Below are 20,966 nucleotides of genomic sequence, written 5' to 3'. Positions count from 1 at the left end.
TAATTGTTTTTTATCCCCAAAGTAAACATTTTCTAATTCATCTCTTTGCCTTTCTTAAATAAACCAATGATATAGAGTAACATTTGAGTATGTTATGGTCTAGTTTTCCTTTAAATTATATGAGGTTTAAAAACTGGAAAACAACAAAGTTGGCAAAAAATGTCTTAATCTTGTGAACCAGTCATGGTTTTTTTTTTCATAAAACCTGTAATATATTATGACTGCACAAGACTGTCCTGTTCTTTTTTGAGTAGTTAAGTGTCTCACTTTGGTTCAGGTCTATATGGAGTCTTAGATAAACCTGCAAGAATGTGCTTTTTTAAGTAATTTTTTTAGAAAGAAACTCTTTGGTATTCTGGAGTACGTTTATTTACCAGTATGTACAATGACTAATTTCTTACTTTCACATAATTTACATAATTCATATAATTTACATTATTTCCGTCATATAGTTTCCAGTGTTTGTCAATACTGAACATTGTGCAAAAATATTAAACTTAATTTGTTTGAAAAAACTATGTCTTTCCATACCCCGTGTCAGAAATACCTTAATAAAATACCTACACAGAATATGGAGGTTTTTAACGTAAGGAGTTTCCAGTGTTGTTTTAACTGAAATTTTAGCTTTAATGCTAATACGGATTCCAAACAAAAACGATAACCATAAAAAGTTATATGTCAAATCCAACTTCACCAGATCCACACACGTTTTCAGTCTGTCAGTTTTCCTTGAACTGCGTTCTTAAAGACTTGAAATTGGTACACACTGTAGAAATCCTTCTCTTACTCATTTTCGAGAAATTTCTCATATTACCCAACATATGTTTGGAGTAATCTTGCATTTTGATAGGTGGTTGATCGCAAGAGTAGTTACCAGCAGACAGAAGGTGTCTGGGCTGTACTTAAAGTATCCTGGAAAAGTCATTGAGAAAAATAAGCCTACTGTCAGATGTCTATTTGCTTTCTAGGAATCTGCCCCTCCCTAAAACTGGTGATGCTCCAAAGCTGGTAAAAATCACTTGACTAGACCAATCTTTCCAGCTGTATTTGTACACTGGATACTTGGTCTGTGTCATCTGATGTTGCATATATTTTCTTTGAAATATGTGATTAGTATAAAAAACATTGCAAAATAAATCATTAATAGATCACTAATTTTTGATGCAAAGAGTCTAATAAACTTCTTACATGTTTATTTGTTACACAAATATTATTTAATTAATAATCTTGTTTACAGCATTTTGGGGGCCAGCGCTGATCTTATATTTCATAGTTTATTTTTTGATCCTATAGAATTATAGAATTATTTGTAACCATTAACAAATACCCAGGAATAATTAGCACTTCTGTGTTAGTGAATGTTTTATCAGATATTTAATTTGAACAATGTGCTATTTATTTTAGCACTAATAAAAAGTATAGCCACTTAATTTTTTTTAAGAAATACTGCAAGTAAAGGAGAATGTGCTGTTAATAAGCCTGACTGCTTTCAGTGGGATTCCATCAGAGCTTCCATATTTTTTCCTGCGTCCCAGGTTCGATCGTGTTCTGACCGGTGATTTTGATTTAATAGAAGTTCTTGGCAGAATCCTAATTTTATTCACATAAACTCTTCTTCAAATTACAACTGCTCTCTGCTAAAAATGAGCAATTAATAATTGAGAATGCTGGGCACGCTTCAGAGGTGATGCTTTTCTAAAACATAAATACACACTTCTGTTTCAGGGCAGGTAGGGGAGCTGAAGCAAAGAAAAGGAAGTGTCAGATAAACAGGAGGAGTGTTAGTTTGAAGGCTCCTGATAAGTTTCTGTGTGACATATCACTGGCCACATCCTAAGAGCACTTACTGGTACTCTCCATGGGGCTGCCAAGGTAATCAAGATTGAGCTGTTTAGACTCTTTGGCACCGCACTGTCAACCTGCATTAGTATCATATTTGCCAATTGGTGCTGCAAAGGAATATGAAGCAATTATCTGTCTCACAGGTACTGAAAGGAGTCCTAACAATTGGTCTCTGTGCTAGGAGGGGAATTTTTTATTATTTTTAAATACTAGTGCTGTGATAGAATTCTTTCTCTTCTCACACTCCAGTGCAACGTGTTTGGTGTCCCTGTAGCGACCACGGTGGCCTGCCAGACTAACTCCCAGGAGAGATCAGAGTTCTGCTGTTACCTATGGTAAGGGGCCTGCAGAGAGGTTCTGGCCTTCTCTCTGTCAAAAATGGCCTGTCAGCAAGGACTGTGGGAGGTTGGAAGGGACCAAGGTCAAAAACCAGACTGGACATAGGAGTTAAATTTTTTTTATTAGTTTCAAAGATTAGTACGTCACACACAGTTTCTTGATATATATCCTGCTGATACAAGGATAATTTAACTACCAGGGCAAGTGGAACAGCTCCAAAGGATGTATGAATTGATTAGGCCACACCTGGGGGACAGCTGAGGTTCATGGTCCTTGCTCCAGGTCACATTGTGAGGATTTATAAATGCCTCCCACTACTGTAGTGAGTGTCATTATCACAGGCCGCCTTTATCCCTAGTTTCCACAAGGAAAGGCTGGGACAGCCCTTAAAGTGCTTGACAAATTTCTTACTGACATTTATAAACTGAGTGACCTCCAAGTCTAGAATTAATTGTTTTAGGGGCAAGTCTTCCCTTTGGCATTCCTGGTGTTTGGCCAAAACAGTTCTCTGCTTAGCTGGGCCGTGTGTGACAGTAAGGGGCCTCACACTCTGTGTTATGCTTAGAAACTGGAATTTCTTCTAGGCCGATGGGTGCCTAAAATGCTGGGGTTTTGCTATTACTTAGTCTCTCTGGTGATCTGGCCCTTAGTTCATTGTCATCAATTCTCCTTTCAGAAAACCTCATGTCAAAATATACTGTTAATAAATGTGCTGTTTTACAAGCGTCGCTCCCTTTCTTTTTTTCAAGAGGTATTCATGTTACCTTCCTGGCTGTTGGGTCTTCCTCTGCAGTTCTTGAGTCGTTACTAATGCAGCACTCAGAAGCTAAGTAGATACAATCAAATTTATGGGTGTCTTCACAGTCAGTGCTGTCTCAAGGCCTGGTAAGCCTACTTGTTTAGTCAGGATGGAAACACCGACCACCAGAAGGTTAACAGGACTGTTTATGTGTATCCCACATTTGTGTGCATAATCCAGTGCAATGCACACAAATAGTGACTCGCTGGATATTGTCATGAATTGAACTGTCCTTAGGAGCAAGAGCATTTGGATGCAGTCTGCAGGAGTTTTACAATTAACGCACTTTGGAGTGTGGACTTTGTTGTTCACAACAATTTACTACATTTTAGCTTCTTAATGTATGAAAACAGCTAAAAATTCTACCCTATGCTTTATGTGTGACACCACTTTTTCATGTGTTTACAATATATTGCACAAAGTTAAACGTACAAATTTAAATGAAACTATTTTTTTAAATTTCATATACCTTTATAAGCAGTTGGAATTTGAAGCACGACATAAGCATATATTTGTATAGACAGGTAAAATTTTCTAGGTCTGTATTTCTATAAGCTGCAGTAGACTTAAGATGGCACCCTTGTTTCTCATGGCAATGGGTTGGGCTACTGCTACGTCCACAGCAGCCTGCACAAATGTCTCTCTCTTAACAATTGTAAGTAACAAATAAAGGCTATATGCCTGGCAAGTCATGCAGCTGTATTAGTCCATCTTGACCACCTCTACAGAAGAAGCAGAAATGTCCATTATCTTATCATTTGCACTCTGCCTCTTCACTCATGCGACTCCTAGGAGTGTTTATATGGTGAGAGAGTTGTTCATGGGACAGACAGACACTGTTACTTGCAGTGGAATGAATACAGTCCTTTAACAGCTGTCTTTGGTATTAATGTGTTTTCTAAATGAAACGTGGTTTTCAAATGAGGACAAGGTCCTTTGCCAGTGCAAGTATTTGGCTAGACAAGATTGTGATAAAAGTCATCTTTTGCAAAGTATATGACTCTATTAGCAGGCAAAGACTGTGAAAATAGCCTTCCCTGCCAGCGACTGGTATCAGTTGATGTTAGTGCTCTAGCTCAAGGGCACTGACTAAGGCAGAAAAATTATCAATTGCTATTCTCACCTGCAGAGATTCTGGCTTGGATAGAAACTCTGCATATCCACTCATGGGTGTTGTAAAGGCCCAGCAGGGGTTCCCAGTGAAGAAAACACGAGTTCAGCTCAGAGACAGGGCTCAAACTACTGACACAGTGAAGAGAGAAGGACAGTGTTGAGGGGGTCCAGGAAACAAAAAATAAAAGTTGGTCTACAGAATGATTTTAAAAGAAATACACTCCTAGTAAAACAGAGTATTCAATGTATTTCCTCTATTTTCTGTCTTCCATTACTATGAACTTAGTTTTGTTCTTTATTCCTTAATTCTGTAAGCAGGAATTCTTTATGAATGACATATACGATGTAGACATCAGGCCACAGTTGTAACCTGGAAAACAAATCAGTGATAACAAAAACAAAAGAGATGTCTCAAAAGCAGACATCCACCGAACAACAAACCCAATCTGAGTGTGCAGGGCAAAATGCTTTTTTTATGCTCAAGATATGCCCTGGTGATCTGGGAATACAGCTGGTACATAGTGGTTACACGTGTAGTTCGTTAAATGTAAGATATGCATGGATTCAAATGAACCGTTAAATGTACTTCTAGTACTTCCAAAGTTCAAGAGCAAATCACCAGGGATATTTTAAATGTTCTATAACACAATGTATGGGCTGATTCCTGTGCCCATCTGGGAGTTTCACCAAGTCATTTCACCATGACTATGGCAAAGACAATGAAAACTCATTATGCTTCAGTCTTGCTTATGCTTTTCTTGGGACATGAAAAAGGTTATGCTACTGGTCTTACAGCATTAAATAAACTGGGAAATGGGCTGTGGGTTGTGGTAACATTTAAGTTTCATATATTGTAGTAACAACAGTTTCTTGGGCTTCCAGCAGCAATGACACAGTGGAGAAAGAACGACTTGTGTGACTATGGTCTGTTCTGCTGATCGGTTAAGAGTAAGAAGGCATACTTCTTACATTACTTCTTACATTCTTCTTACAGCTTCATGATAATCTCTTAACTATATCTGAATTTGATTCATTTTCATAATTGGTAACACACACAAAAAAAAGATTTTTCTTAGGAAAGATATCTGGCTTACTCTTGGCTAAAAAAACTAACAAACAAAAAAAAACACCTGCTTGTTCAAAAATCAGAAAGAAAAAAAACAAAAAACACACAAATATATGAATGGAATAATCTTCTTCAAGGTATCAGTTTCCAAAAGGAAGGACAAAGTGCTCCTGGCAAGGCAGCAATAAGTTGACAAGACTGCATGAAAAAGGGTGTTGGCTTGCAGTTCGGGTGGATGATGTGATTGTTACTGTGGGAATGGAATTCGTACACGGAGATGAATAAAGAATTTTCTTCTTCAGAAGCAAAAATCACACAAATTGACAGTTTATGACCTTTACTGTCACCACCTAGATGACATTCACATATTGTCACTATTACTCATGTCCTTTTGTGTTGCGCTTTCTCAGCATGCCTGTTTCATCTGAATCACTAGCTTTTTGCTTTTTCAGTGCCGCATTTTCATTGTCAGACTCCATGAACAGGTCCTCTGAGGCTGGCTCTTCTGTTTCACTGCAGCTCTCTGAGTGGAATACAGCGTTCTCCGCTATAACAGCAGGATCCTCCTCCTCCTCATAGCAGTAACAACACTCCTCAATGCTTTGGCTGTGATGATGGTCCCTCTCCTCTTCACTAATGCCAGTTCCCTCATCCTTTTTCTGCATTAAATCATGGCTGTCCCTTCCCATGGTGAGGCCAGAGAGTAGGGTTTCATTGCACAGGTAATCCTCATCTTCCATGCCCTCCATTCTTTCGGCCAGTTCTTCTGCAGAGGGCTGGCTGAGATCAGGATAATCTACCAGGATTGTTTCCCGTTTGCGCTTGAAGCAATTGGAATTATCATAGATGGGATAGGTCTCTTCTGGGTAACCTTAAGAATAAAGTGACATGTGGTTTGAAATGTTAACAGAATTTTAAAATAGTACTGATTTCAGTGACGGATGCAGAAGCATTAGAACAATTGTTTTTAGCACTGACAGTGTAAGTGGCATCTATTTAATTGCATAGCAAGAACGTGCGAAATGTGACTTCTTGGAAGATGATGACAAAACTCCACTGAATTTTAGGGAGCCAGGATTTCAACCCAGTTTTTCAGGAATGACTATCTGAGCTTTGCTGAAAGCTGTGGGAGCTAAGAGGTGAAAATTGTGTCTTAGATCTTCAAATATATTCTTTTTTGTTGTTGTTCCTGTCTACAGATTTTTAAGACTTTTGCAATAAATGGCATATTATTTATAAAGTTGGAAACCAGATATGAGTCAATGCCTTTGTGCATTTCATTTTATAAAGTGGATTATGAACTTGATTTCAGAAAACAGTGCTTGAGGCAGCTGTTTATGCTTTATACTTTGAATCATTTTTGAAAGCTTCCTAAGGAGCAAGGAATTAAGTCTGCATAAAGATGCATTTAGAATTCGGAAAGCAAACAGCTCAACTAGGATGTCTTGAAAACACATTTATGTGACAAGTAAACAGTAAGGAACAGAAAGGACATTATAATAAGGAATCTTTAACAGACAGGTTTCCTGGAGGTGACACTTACAATACTGGAGCAAACAAATCAAAAGTAAAAATTGTAAGTTATCCAAAACATATTGATTCAAATTTCCAAGGGTTTTAGGATTTTCTGTGAAATCTAGCCCTGCAAATAAAGGGAAAGATAAAGCCACAGCAGCCAAGACCCAGCAGCAGATGAAGCATATGTGAATATTCATATGCCACTTTTGGCAGCAGACAGTGTAGTCTTTACACTAAAGAAAATGCTGGCTGACTCAGAATCTTTTTTTCTTTCTTTCTTTTTTTTTTTTTTCTTTTTTCCTATTGTGGTTGGGAAAACAAACCACCTCTTGCAAAGTTCTGAGAAGCACTTTCTGAATAGGAAGAATGAAGTTAAATTTTGAAAGGATTTTGGATATAAAGTAATCCTTGCTCAGTTTTTCTCATCAGGGTAGCGGTTAGAAAGGCTCTTGCTTACCTTCCCAGTCCTCCATGTAAGAAGCTTCTTCAGCTTCTTTCTCAGGAGAGATGCCATCTATGAATTTGCCTTCTTTCATAACTCTAGTAATTTCTCGGAGTTGCTGAAGTAACCTTTTTTCCTGGTCTGTTGTAACATTTTGGGTCCTGGTAGAAAACATTAGACAACAGAATTCAGACCACTATTATTCAGCCTGGTGAAGATAAGGCCCTGGGGGCACCTTACAGCGGCCTGCCAGTGCTTAAAGGGGGCCTACAGGGAAGCTGGGACTCCCTGACGCTTTATCAGGGAATGCAGTGCTAGGACAAGGGGGAATGGTTTTAAACTAAAAGAGGGTAGATTGGCCACTTGGAAGAAATTCTTTACTCAGAGGGTGATGAGGCCCTGGAACAGGCTGCCCAGAGAAGCTGTGGATGCCCCATCCCTGGAGGTGCTCAAGGCCAGGCTGGATGGGGCTTTGGGCAGCCTGGGCTGGTGGGAGGTGTCCCTGCCCATGGCAGGGGGTTGGAATTAGATGGTCCCCTCCCTTTAAGGTCCCTTCCAACCCAAACCATTCTATGATTCTATGATTACTGCAGACTGCTAAGTTCAGACCCAACCATTTTGGCCCTCTGAGTAGCACAGTCTGAAGAAATATGGATACAGCATGATCACTGTTCAACATCTGCCTGTGGTCTGCACTTCAACTCAGTACAAAGGTTTATCCATTTATCTAGAAACTTAACCAGATCAAGGAAGGCAGGTGCAGCCAGCACAAGAGCAAGATGAAGGTGATACACAAGCAAGAGTTATGATACAGAAGACACTACAGAAATTCCTGGTCTTTAAGTGAGAATTAGAGAACTGTGCCCTGTTTGAAGCATTGTAAGAAAATGTAAATCAGAACCTAAGCAACATTTTAAATAAAATTGTAGAATGTGGGCCTAATCAAAATGGCTTACACAAACATTAGTCTGAAGAGTCTAATGCTGCCCTAATTATGACCATTAAAGGTATTATATTTGCAAGGCCTCATTGAGAAATAAGCCAGTTGGCAAGACGTTGTTATGTCAAACAGATTCAACAATAATGCCTGGTCTGGAGGAGCAGAAGGTTTAAAAATGCTAAGAGGGTGTTAGATTTAGCTTTAACTTGCCCTTTAGAATCAGAGCGAGGTTTTTATCAGATTAAAAGCAAAGTATAATTTTGACTGGTTTTACACTGATGATTCTAATGATTACTACTAGTCATAACAAAATGATTCCAAAATGATTACTACTGCTCAGGTAATACAATTACTGTTATAACAAAATGATTCCAACAGATAAGATTATGTAGTTATTACATCCTATTTTCTCTGGAAAAAAAAATCAAGAAAATCTTACAGGCAAGACAGTATTTAGAGGGTAGTAGGCCTGAGCTCTACCAAGCCCTCAGGAGGTTAGAGTAAGAAAGATCACTGGCTGTACTTTGGGGAGAAAATGGTTCTGACTGTTTTGCTTGTTTCATCTTGTGTTTCATGTTGTTCTTGAGAGGGTATTTGATCTCTCTGTAAGTACTCACTCAAGCCCGTCACAGAACTGAAACATTACTCTGGCTCTCTTCTGAATCCTGCTGTGTTTTAGGCAGGATCCATATAGCCCCTAGTTGTTCAGAGAGGTTGGCTCTTGGCACACACAGGATGTTGAACTGTAGGTGGTATGTGAGGTCAGACAGATTTCTGATGATCTTCACACCAGACAGATAATCTCCAAGATTATTTTATCTAGAGTAGACAGCTGCTTAGTAAACTTAGGGCTGAGATGGGGAGGTGGACATGGAAATTGATAAATGATTTTGGATTTAGGTATAAATTTCTATGTAAACCTTGTGACAGGTGCCAAAACTCTCATAAACTTGAAAACTTGCAGCATCCATATTCAGTTTTTCCTCTTATTAGAATAGAGCAGCACCTTAAAAGGTATTCATGCTACTCTACATATACAGGAATGACGATGACATGCACAATAGTTACTCCACTGAAGGCAGTAGTGCCATACTGGTTTAAAGTCAAAGACATTAGCATCATGCTGCTGGTTTGCGTAGTGGTGATCCAAGTGTGGACCATGGGCTGACTTTTGTGCAGTTACACACACCCTTGTCTGTTAACAGAATGTAGCTCGGGAGTCAGCCCTCTTGTGTCACTAGCAGCTATCCAGACACAAACTGTTTGATGGAGAGCAAGTCTGAAATGCCAGAAATCTTGTTCTTGCCACTTCTCCGTGCTTCCCCTGAGGGGGCTTTGCCTACCAGTTTGTGAAGCTGATGCAGTCCCAACTCTATATGGAGGCTGCACTGAGTCCCATCAAGTTGTGTGGCAGTTTATTGCGCAGAACAAGCAAAGGTGTGAGATGGCATCTTTCCAAAAGACTGGGTTATGCAGATGAAGAATTTGAGATGTGAATTAATTGGCACATGAAAAGAAATGGTTTCATCAGCTAGCTGCCTTTGACAGAAGCTGTAATAGAACTGCCAAACTAATCCTCCTTTTCTAGGCAGAAGTGTATGTAATTTGAATATATATCACCTGAATAAAGACAGCTAGATCTGTCTGTTTAGCACAGTGCAGAGAGATGCTAGCTCAAATAATAGGATCAATCAATGCAGCTGCATAACAGTGGCATTTCATACAGGAATTCTTAATGGGCTGGATATTCCCATCAGAAAGCACTACTTTCTTACTGCAACACAAGGTCTCTGTGAGTATGTCATAGCTCCATTCCAACTCCAGATATCTTGCTTGAAAGAAGAATTTCCCTGTAGATAGGGAAAAACCAAAGCCAATGCAATATTTCTACTTCCTTTAAAGTCTTCAGGAACTGTAGGATGCTGGCAATGTATAAGACATCTGGCTGCCTGCATACAGGAGATTTACCAGGATATAATGTACTCATAAAAACTAACAGGACAGACGCAAAACATTTACAGCTTAAGAAAAGGCCATAATTTTTGCCCTCTGAGTTTGTATCTCCAACAAAGCTGTTTTCATAGTGTCAGTGCTTACACTGAATCCCAAAGTACTCACTAGCAGGTATAGTAAAGTTCTCTTATTCTCACACTGAAACAGGATATTTCCTATAGAGCTCTTATGACTGTAGTGAATATCCACAATCTAAGGTGGTATCTCAGACATGTCAACTGTTTTGTGGTATTTTGTTTTTTCTTTCTTCATGATCTTAAAATAATCATTATTAAAATGCACTATATTGCATTTTAAAATTGCACCCAAAATTGCATCCCACAGAATATGATCTTTCTCTCTCAAAAGCTTCAAAGCTTGGGTGTATTTGAAAAAGTGTATTTGAAAAACAGCTATCTGCTCCATTTAGAGGTGCTTTCCCCCCCTCTTTTAAAGAGAGGCTATACACAAAATTCACTATTAGATTCAGTTTCTGATTTTCCCTGAGTTCTCTAGATCCATGTATATAAATAGTTTGGGTGAACAAAGAAGGGAAGCTCTACTAAATAAAGGCTCTCAGCCAATTGCACTGAGAGGAACAAATACTGGATCAGGCGCTAAACCCATTTTATCAGTAAAAAAAGTCCTATACTGAGATATATGCCCCTATATCTGGGCAGAACATAAGCCTATTTCTGGCAGCTTAAAGGTAAGCATAAAGCACTGCATTAGCTCTTCAAAACAGAGATGAGTAAGGATAATGAAAATAGTGCCCTTCTGCTTCATTAGCTGGTTTAGGGGTTCTCCCACTGGAACTTTGCTTAAACCAGGCAAGTTTGGCACCTTGCCTTGCTGAAATTACTACAGCCACAACAGAGCTCATGGTGCAAAGTGGACAAAACTACGTGCTCACAGAGGACATTTTTTGAAGCAAAATGAATATAACATACAAGTTTAGCACAGAATTGTTTCTACAGAATGGTTTAAAATAGAGGCATTGACTGATCCAAAGAACATGCGTTAACGTGCATTAAAACTTAAACAGATATCTTTTTTGCTTGCAGACTTTGCCCTGATATTCCTGGCACTTAATTTTTCAAAATTACAGTTATGCATTGTCCTGTTGGTGTGCTGTTACACTTCTTACAAAAAACATACATTTGCTATCAATGTTTCTTTATAATGTTGACTAGTGATCTCAGATATATGGCAAACATGAATAAACAAATGTTTAAATCCCGATTTTACAACTCTTCTATATTTCTAAGCAAATGCATGGATTTACTGGTTATGAAATCAGGTTATTACGCAATTCTGACCTTAAACAAATATTTTATGGAGATATTAACAGACATTTACGTAGATTATCACATCACTTCTATTTATAAAAAAAAAAAAAAGTAATCCATTGCACTGGAAAATACCCTAAAACAAATGGCTCTCTTGGGAATCATTCAGAAAATTACACTGGCCAGATAAAACAGGTTGTTTTTTGCACTTCAAATACAGACATCTTATTTTCAGTTTAGACATAGCTGTCATTATTTTCCAAATAATGCAGTATGCAAAAGTGGGAGGAGAGAGATGGTTGCTCTTCTGCTTAAGGAAAGTGAAGTTGGAAAGAATGATTTATTATAAATATAGGCCCTGAAAAGAGAAAGACTGCTGAACAAAAATGCATGATGTTTAAAATCAAATTTCTACAGTTTGAAGTAGAAACAATAATGCTATTTTAATATAGTCAATGTACGAAAGTTCAATTTTAAGTCAGAAAAGAATTGTACCCTAATATGCTGTATTTTGAAACATACCTGTCACAGTTAGGGCCTACTCTGTTGATTAATTTTTCCATAGCTTCTTCGGTCTCTCTCAGTTTTTCCTGGAGCTGGGTGAGCTCATAGTCAGCTGTAAAACAAAGAAAGTCCCAAGATCTGTCCGTGGGAGCTTTTAAAATGTATTCCTGTCCCTTAATTACAGGTAGTGTAGGCTTTATCAAACCAAACTGGCTGTAAGGAAACCAAAACACACAGCTTAATGAGTTCTACCTACTTTTCATGGTATAATTGTGAAGAGCATTGCCAATGGTAACGGGACACAGAAAGCACCTTCCTTTAAAGGCTCCTGAGCAATCTCCCAATAAGCAGAGTGAGTGAGCCACTGTAATGCCCCAGAGATTGAAGTTAGGTATCAGAATATGCTTTATATATATATATATTTTTTTTTTCTAAGGCAACCAAAGGTAGGTCAACTATGTGGTGCAAAATCAATAGTTCTTGTGGAATTTACTTGTTAAGTCTTTGGGAACAGAGGTCACTTGAGCATTTTTAAATGAGCCTAAAGTTTAAGAAATCACATCTTTGTCAAATAGAGTAACATTCATGGTCTTGGTGCCATCTGACCCTGCACAGGTTTGCCAGGGTAGGCAGTGAGGGCTAATGGTTGTTCAGGCTTATTGGGATGCATATCAACTAGCCATATGACTATGGAGAGCAAAGCACTGTTTTTCTGTGGTTACACCTTTTTCTAAAAATGTGTCCATACTACAATACTGTGCACGCATGCATACGTGCAGGAACACCCATACTGGCTTTAATCTAGTCAAAAGGGTTAACCGTAAAGATGCAACAGCATGGACTTCAACAAAAATCCTTGAGCTTGAGCTCCTTTTTGGCATGCGTAGCTTATGCTGAAAATCCTGTAGCTGAGATGCCACTGTTACTGACTGCAAAACAAATGCTGGGTTAGTTAACTATTCAGATGCTACAGACACACCTATGTAAGCAGCACAAAGACACAGTGAAACTCTGACAAAGTAGCAATGGAGAAAACCATCCACAAACATCCTGATTTTGCAAAGATCTTTGTTCTGCGAAGAATGCGGTTATTATTTTGTATTCCAAAGATTTTAAAAATAGGAGAAGGGAACTTGGCAAAGAGAAAGGAAATTACTCTGTCCAAGTAACTAAGCAGTGACTGTCTTCAGGTTCCTAGTCTAGCGATGGGTCCCCTGCTCTGCTGCTGACTGCAGCGAATGCTTTTGGAATACAAATGAAGAGCTCTAGAAAAAGGCAGAACCATTTTCATCACTAGTTCTTTGAGCTATAATGGTGGTAAACGTTTAACCTACTGCACAGTTAGTTTCTCTTTCCAAGCATTAGAGAAAAAATTACAATTGCTGTTGCTAATTGCACAAAATTGCCAAGCACAATGCAGTACAAGTACACTGAAAATACAATTTCAGTACACTGAAAATACAATCCATAGTACTGAGTGTATTAGGTATTGCTAATACACACATTAATGTCAAGATAATTACAGCTATGTTAAGAGCATTACCTTACTGCTAGCACTTTCTATAAAACCTGAAGTGCTTTTCTTTCCTATTACAATTTAGCCAGCTAAACACAACACATTTAAATACTGATACGGTAACTAATACAATCATTAAAAGTAAGTTTATTAATTTATCTAATAAATGTCTACAAATAGATGAATCTCTTAACTCAGTGATGTTTAGCTAAAATCATAGTAACATTTCAGAATACTGTCTGCTTTCTTTACATTGTGGTCATCAAAACTTTGAACACTGCAAACGGAATTTAAAATATGGGGACGAGCCTGCTGATGGCTAAGAATTTGTAAATTTAAAAAAAATAATGAAGCTAGCTTTTAACAATATCTTTATGTACTGTTACTAGAATATTACAGATTATAGAATGATTACAGATGGACATCCTATTAGCCATTTGTTAATCATTAGTTATATTCGCTTTTCAGCAAATAGGTGCAGTTAATTCAGTGAACCTCATGAAAACACATTGCTTCCAAGGGGGCTTCCAAGGCTACTATTGTATATTCTCATTAGCAAAATAAGATTAGAAAGTAATGGTGCAGTAATTCACTTTAACACTTGCTCGTTCCAGCACAGAGTCCTGGCTTGCTCCTAACATAGTGGAACAGCAGCTTTACAATGTGTCCAGAACTTGAAGAACCCAGTGAGACTGTGACTCTACAGTGAACAGCTACTCAGATGCAACTTAGAAATAGTACTTACTGATTTTCCTCTTCATATTTCCAGGTGCAGCAGTAGGGCATTTCCGTTCTCCAGCTGTAGTTTTTCCCTTGGAAGCCAGCTGTTAAGTGAAAAAAGTTGACCCCTGTATGAGTTACAGCAATAGCAATACGTAAGGCCCGAAGGCAAAAGAGTAAAGAAAAGGATAGAAAGCTAAAATTACGCTAGGAACTAATCACAGAATAATATCCCCAGCAGCAAAAACAGACAACCATGAATGATGCCTAGAACCTTCCCATCTGAAAACTCCTAAAAGATACTTGGAATATGTTACCTGAGGTTACCTGGAATTTTATATTGAAGCATAATGAAAGTATAACTTACTAATAATAACTTCTTAATTTTAGAACATTTATCTGATACAACAAATGGCCTGATCTTGTAATTATTCTGTGTATAGGAGGGAAGAAATTATTATTCTGAAATAATTCTGAAAGAAAGTGAAAGGTTCTGAAGGAATTATATGTGACCCCACTTGTCTCTCTTGCAGTGTTTTCTGCCATCTATTCCTTACCAACTTTGTACTTGCAGATGGCTCTATGCTGCTGGCTCTATATAGAAGCTGCAGGCTCTCTATTTCTTTCCTTTTCTCTCTATTTGATCAGTTTACCCAATTTACCATGTTTCCTTGAGTCGGCCTGAGACTCTCTCTCCAGAGCAGGCTCAACTATTTGGACATTGGTCAGTCTGCCTTAAGCCCCAGCACAAACGGGAAAAAATAAATAAATCTTCAAGAGCTTGTCCCTTTCTCCTTCCTTCCACAGCAGCTGTCTGTAATCACCTACATGTATGTCACATCTGTGCCACAAAAAGCTATGAGAAGTTCAAAATACATGTGAAATATTTGAGTGGGACTGGACACTGGGCTGTACTTTCGTTCCTCAGCCAGCTCCTTGCTGGTTCCAGTGGTCACTGCAACCTTACAAACTCCCCCTCTCCACCAACATGGTGCTTTTTTTCCAGAAGGTATCCAGTAATGGTACTCCATCTCTCCCACTTTAAATGCATAATAAAATTCATGACATATACAGAATAAATAATGTGCAATAATACATGATATAAAAGAATACTATGTGTATATTCAAAATCAATCTAACATAAGAAAAGACATACGGATTTTCCAGCAGGAAAAATAAATCCTTTAAAATTTTCACAGCTCAGAGACCAATGCAGGATCACAGCAACCCTTTGCTGCACTCAGTTACAGTATTTAAATGGCAAAAAACACAGGATACACCAATCTTTCAAGTACCAGTCAAAGGTCCAGCTTAAACATTTTTTTGAGCAAAGCTGAGATGAAATCTGGTACAGAAATGGGACTAACATTTTTTTTTTTTTTAGTTGATATATCCTTGACTTTTCAATGTATGTTGGTCTTACCTTAAATAAAATGTACAAGATATATAAGAAGATGCCAAATCCATATATAGGGATAATTTGCCCCACAAGACCTCTCCCAGTTCCACCAGTGCTTCCACCACCACCTCCACCAGCCTTGGCTTTGGCAACTGCTTCAGCAAGGTGAGACCTTGGAAAAGGAGGGGTAGCTCGGCTGTCGGGGGTGGCTTGGTAATGCATCCTTGGTGGAAAGCGACCAAGCTTCCCTAAAAAAAAAAACACACACACAAAAAAAAACAATTATTTTTCTTCTAATAATTGTCACCCTTTTACATGCAGCCTAAAACTGGAGCAGGTACAGCTGATCTCTCTTCTCTAATTTTAAATACACCACCACTGATGAAAAAGGTAACCCGCTGGACCATAAGTACTAAGTCTGTAGAGTCAATCCTCAGTCATTTACTATGTGCAGTGCTAGGAGTTAGGTAAGCACAATTACTCTGTTGATTTTAGGAAGAGAAAAAGCTGGCAGGGCAATTAACAAAGCACAGAGTTTACCAAGTACATATACCTGTGCAAAGACACTACGAATCACCACCCCTAGCAGGGTGAAAACCAACATTCTTACTTCTGGTTCTCTGCTCAAAAAATCACCACAGCCTGTTTTTTTCCACTATGATGCAAAGGTATGCTAATGCATAAACCCAGCTGGAGTACCGATACGTGACTGCAGTGCTAGCCCAGTACAGATTTTCAGCTATTAATGTAGAAATTAGCATACATCTGATTTTACCTAGTAATATAAGATGAAGAAAGGCAGTGGCCCCCAAAAACTGTTGGGTAAAGCAATGCCAGAAAGGAGATGAAATAAAGCGTGCATCATGCTGTTTTCAGCACTTTAGAGGCAAAAAGGATGTCTAGCCTTGAGAGATGCAGAGGGAATTAAAAAAAAAAAAAAGAGTGAGCGTAAACAGATGCAGAGAGCCAGACATGGTGCTACGGACTGCTTCATTCAACACAACAGCGGCAGAATCTCACTAAAGCTCACACAGTTATTATAGCTTCTCGCTGCCACCAGTTCACCAAATTTCCTCCGAAATTCACTGTTACTGCCCTGTGTACTTGACATCCTGCTCTCCACCTCCCTGCCCAGCTGGGGCGTGCACCCACGGTCCCCTGCACCATAAGGAGACAGAAGTGAGCCCTCGGCCACGCTGCCCCAGGCCGGCTGCCGAGTGGCCGCCCCTGCCAGGAAAACAGAAACCAGATTTGGAACCACGCAGAAAATAACTAGCTTAACCTCTGGAAGCACCCGGCTGCAGGTACCTTTATTGGAAGCGAGACAACAGAAAATTAGATTAAATTAACATTTGCTCTTGCTAGGAAACACCATCATAGCTAAATTCCCGAGCACAGAAAATTACAGTAAACATGTTAGGAAGTTATATCAATAACTTGTGAAGGTCTGCTATTAAAACATTTTTCTTGTAGGTGATGACATGGATTTTTTGACTGCTGTAGGCTTTAATGAAACTGAGCAGGTATGCCCTTCTGACCAAAAATGCTCTCAGGCTAGCTCAGACTTAACTTTGAGGAAACTGTTATTGAGCATTTTAATTTAGTGAATTATTCAAGGCCTGTGATGGAAATAAGAGCATCTTATTTACAAGAAAGTCCCATTGCTACAGTAGGAATGTCATGTAAGCCTTTGTAAAGCATTTTACATTCGTGCAACCATTCTTTATCAATTAAAAAGAAAGGAAAGAGCACAGAAAATAACTGACAAAGGTGAAACTGTATTTAAAGGGATTAGTTTTCTCATTTTTCATGAGGCCTCATTTCTGCTTTAAAAGATTGAATTCAACTAAAAATAATCAGGCCAAGGGGACACACGCTAGTCATTTCGTTATCCAAATAATGTTAAAGTGGAGTTTCGTGGCTTCTGGTGCTAAACCTTCCCTGTTGAACCCATGCAAACAGTAGAGGAAATTGATAGCACAGGCAAGTCATATGTGCAAAACAGCTGTCGAATACATGGTCTATAAATGGAAATGTGCAGAAATGTGGATGCCACCGTCCATTAAACAGCCTAACTGGTGCTATTAAAAAAAAAAAAACACAACACTAATACCCTAACACACTGGTAGGTGATGTTTGTCCAGATTCTGCACTTCCAGGGAAGGAACAAACCACTCCCAAATGGAGAGAGTGGCACACCCTTCGTCGAAAAAATCAAGCGACACTTTCGCGTGACCACAGACGGGCACGTGTCAGGTGCTTCCGTGCTGCACAATCTGCTCCCTAGCCATGACAGCGAGTGCTCCAGCAGCACGTGTGCGGTTCTGTGGGAAGAGGAAGGCCGCTGCATACAAGCAGCTCCCCGAAATGTCCATTCGGCTTTGAAAGGCACTGCCGTGGTGCTCTCCTCCCAAACACTGTCTCAACTCTTCTGCAGGAGTACAGTGTCAAACCGTACTTTGATTCCCGTGCGTGGGATGCCAGGTGCCATTTACATTTTTTTTTGGATAGAATTTTCATCAGAGCGAATGAAAAAGCAACCTCTTTTTCAGACTGTCATGGGAATTCAAATTGAAAAAGCTGCTATGAAAACCAAAACTCAAGAGTTTTGTACATTTTTCTCCTGCGCTCTGCTGGACTTTATTTAAAGAAGACCCAGGCTCTAAGCAAAGCTCATGCTAAGCAGGACATGTGAGATCTCCCTCTCTGGCAACCAGCAATGGCAAGGTGTTCATACTGAAACCTCCATCTTGGGCTACAAAAAAAAAAAAAAAAAGAACCTTTTGCCCTTCTCAGCAGCCTATTTTCATAAAACTTTTGTTTTCTTTCTGTCAAAAGAGATGACTTGGGTAAAGGATTATCAGGCTAGAAGTGGGAACAGATGGAAAGACACACGGCCTCCACGATCTTAATTATCTTCTCTAAACTAGAAGTATCTGCCCTCTAGATATTCTTGTATAGCCTACGTGTTTGGTATGATAGTTTAGAATAACCTCTAAAGAAATGTTTTCTTAACAGTTATTTTTTTTCAAGACACTGTCACACTGCTGTTTTTCTTTGACATCTTCTAATTTCCCAAATAATTTGTCCTTTTTATAACACTACAAATTCACATTCGGTTCATTGTTGAGATCACTATTTCCATTAAAACCTATGACTAGACCCGTATTTTAGATTTATTTTCTACATGTAGTCATTTGTATTTTTCTGTTCTGAATGTTTTTTATAAATAAATACTTCTGAATCTGGCAGCGTAACATTAGAATGAGCTGGACGAACATCGTGCATTCCTTTCACGGACATTTACAAAATTGCTCTAGCTGTGTTCCTAGAAACCACAACTTTAGAAACCTACTCAAAAAAGGTCAGGAAGAATGATAATTTTGGAATCCTTACTTTGTATCACCACACAGCTGTTTTTAATGGGCAGAGTCAAAAGTTTGAACATTTTCATTAATTTTTGCAGGTGGAGGTTAAGAAGGAAAGCACGCAAACTACCCAAAACGGGACCATCTCAATTTCCTTCAAGTAAGGACACCCGCAAGCAGCTAAAGCGTGCACTGCACAATTCCCAGCTGGGCAAAGGAGCCGTCTGACCACTCATGTACTTTCCTTGTAAGAGCGGCCCCACTTTATTCTTCGTAACAATGCAAACTGACTGCAAATCTAGTGCCATCATCTGTAAGGTTCTTTGTAAACTACCGACGCAGTAGTTTTACAAAACGCGTTGACATCTATTTATGATGGTTAACATTAGAAGTACTTTTTAAACCGCTGGTAGTTCTTTGCTCGCTTCTTTTTGAGAAGATTTTGAATACCTGACGCCTCCAGAACTCAGGCCATGCAGAGCGGGAGGACAGGCAGCAAGGACGAGGCTCGAAGGACTGCAAGGCCAGGGCGTGCCGGGGGGCAGCACGTAGCACGCTGACTGCATGAGCATGGCGCATGGAAACCACGTTTGGGATACGGGATTAGGAAACTGAACAATGAGGATGATTTAAATGAACTTTTATTTCTTATGAAATACCAGCAGCATTCCATACAGAAAACAACACAACAATGAAGCTTTCAAACGAAAAGTGACGTGTCACAACAAAGAAGATGCGGCATGAAAACGCGCGATTTCTGTAACTCTGGCAGCCCGCTTACAGAGGGGACACAAAACGCGACCTGCAACACCGAAAATCGCATTCTGTGAAAGCAAAGGGCCGAGCGCACCGGGGGGAAGGTGAGAGGCACAAACCACCGAGCGCCTGCCGAGCTGCGGCCGCCCCGCAGCGCCCCGGCAGCGCCGGGAGACCCGTCCTCGCCTCGGCGGCCCGCAGCGGGCTCTTACCCTCGGGCGGCGCGGCCCCGGGCTCCGTCCTCCCGCCGCCCCGCGACACGAAGGCCCGCGGCAGCAGCAGGGAGGCGCAGAGCACCAGGCAGGACACGGCCGCCACCCGCCCGCACGCCGACGGCGCCATGGCGGCCCCGCCGCCGCCGAGCCGTGACGCGGCCACGGGGCTCCGCGCAGGCGCCGCCGGCGGCGCGCGTGCGCTGGGCGGGAAGCTGAGGGGAGCCGCCGAGCCCCTGAGGGGAGCGGCGGCGGTGCGGGGTGTCCTCTGGGTCGCTGTGAGCCCGTCACGGTGTCCACCCTGCACTGTAGCACTACAGACTTACCACGGAAAAAAAAATAAATACGTAAAATAAATCTACACTGCCCCTTTTTTCCTCCCCCGAAGGTTTTTTTGCAGCGCCTGTGCTGGTGGTAGTGAAGGCAGGAAGGAGCCTGCGGCCCTCTGCGGCGTCTCACCGAGCTCAGAGCAGGTGTAGGTCCCAGCAGAGCGGTGACCCCTGCCCTAACAGCCTGTAAATGGGTGCCCCTGCACCTGCAGTAGGGCTGCTGCTGTTGTGAGGGCTGTTGGGCTCGTACGGTTGGAAAAAAACTTAGCAGAAAAAGCCTTTCTAGGCCCTGACCAGCTTGGGTTCCCCAGATGGGATCGTCCGCCTTGGAGCACAAAGGATGGATGTGGGAAAGTCCAGAATGTATTTAAAATTACTTCAGTGTACTACAACTATCTTCTGAAATTTAAAAATTACAGTTTGAAGAGAGAGCTCGGAATTTGCATATTGTCAATGCCTTTGTTTAGGTCGCTACTGCACAAAGTCATCCTGAAACCACCTTCCCACTGTACTAAGAATAAAAGATCAAAGCAAAGAGGGAAGTTCATTGTTTGTACTCATTCATTTTTACCGACTTTAGCAAAAAACTGCCAGTCATGTCAAATTAAATTATATGGTTTTGTATTTCCATTATATTTATATTACAGTATATTACTGTAGTTGAATTAGACTATTTTCCATGGGGCCTGGGCTGTGACTACCGAATTTAACTCACTTTACACAAGAGTTCCCCTTAATTAGACTTGAGCTGAGAAAAGAATTACTTTGACTAGCACTGCAGACTACTACAGCAGCAGAATACCACAGACTCTTAAATTACTA

At 40.1% G+C, this 20,966-nt stretch overlaps 1 protein-coding gene across 1 annotated transcript; it reads right to left on the bottom strand.

Moving 5' to 3' along the window:
• Nucleotides 1-356: 356 nt before the first annotated feature.
• On the bottom strand, nt 357-20,743 carry RIC3 (RIC3 acetylcholine receptor chaperone). Its single transcript, XM_083838197.1, has 6 exons — nt 19,816-20,743; nt 15,504-15,727; nt 14,106-14,184; nt 11,863-11,956; nt 7,135-7,280; nt 357-6,030 (listed from the first exon to the last, which is right to left on the bottom strand). The coding sequence occupies exons 1-6, from the start codon at nt 19,943-19,945 to the stop codon at nt 5,537-5,539; spliced, it is 1,167 nt and encodes a 388-aa protein (XP_083694323.1). The 5' UTR covers nt 19,946-20,743; the 3' UTR covers nt 357-5,536.
• Nucleotides 20,744-20,966: the final 223 nt, after the last annotated feature.

The sequence above is a fragment of the Anser anser genome, assembly GCF_964211835.1.
Source record: "Anser anser genome assembly, chromosome: 5".
NCBI lineage: Eukaryota > Metazoa > Chordata > Aves > Anseriformes > Anatidae > Anser > Anser anser.
Note: the sequence above shows the minus strand (reverse complement) of the source record. Positions and strands in the feature narration are given on the sequence as shown.

Bases quoted from the DNA above. Each gene is read 5' to 3' on its own strand.
- RIC3 (XM_083838197.1), bottom strand. From the start codon at position 19,945: ATGGCGCCGTCGGCGTGCGGGCGGGTGGCGGCCGTGTCCTGCCTGGTG. The intron at 15,728-19,815 runs GTAAGAGCCCGC...TTTTTTTTTTAG, and splicing joins CGGGGCCGCGCCGCCCGAGG to GGAAGCTTGGTCGCTTTCCA. The intron at 14,185-15,503 runs GTAAGACCAACA...TTCACTTAACAG, and splicing joins TCTTGTACATTTTATTTAAG to CTGGCTTCCAAGGGAAAAAC.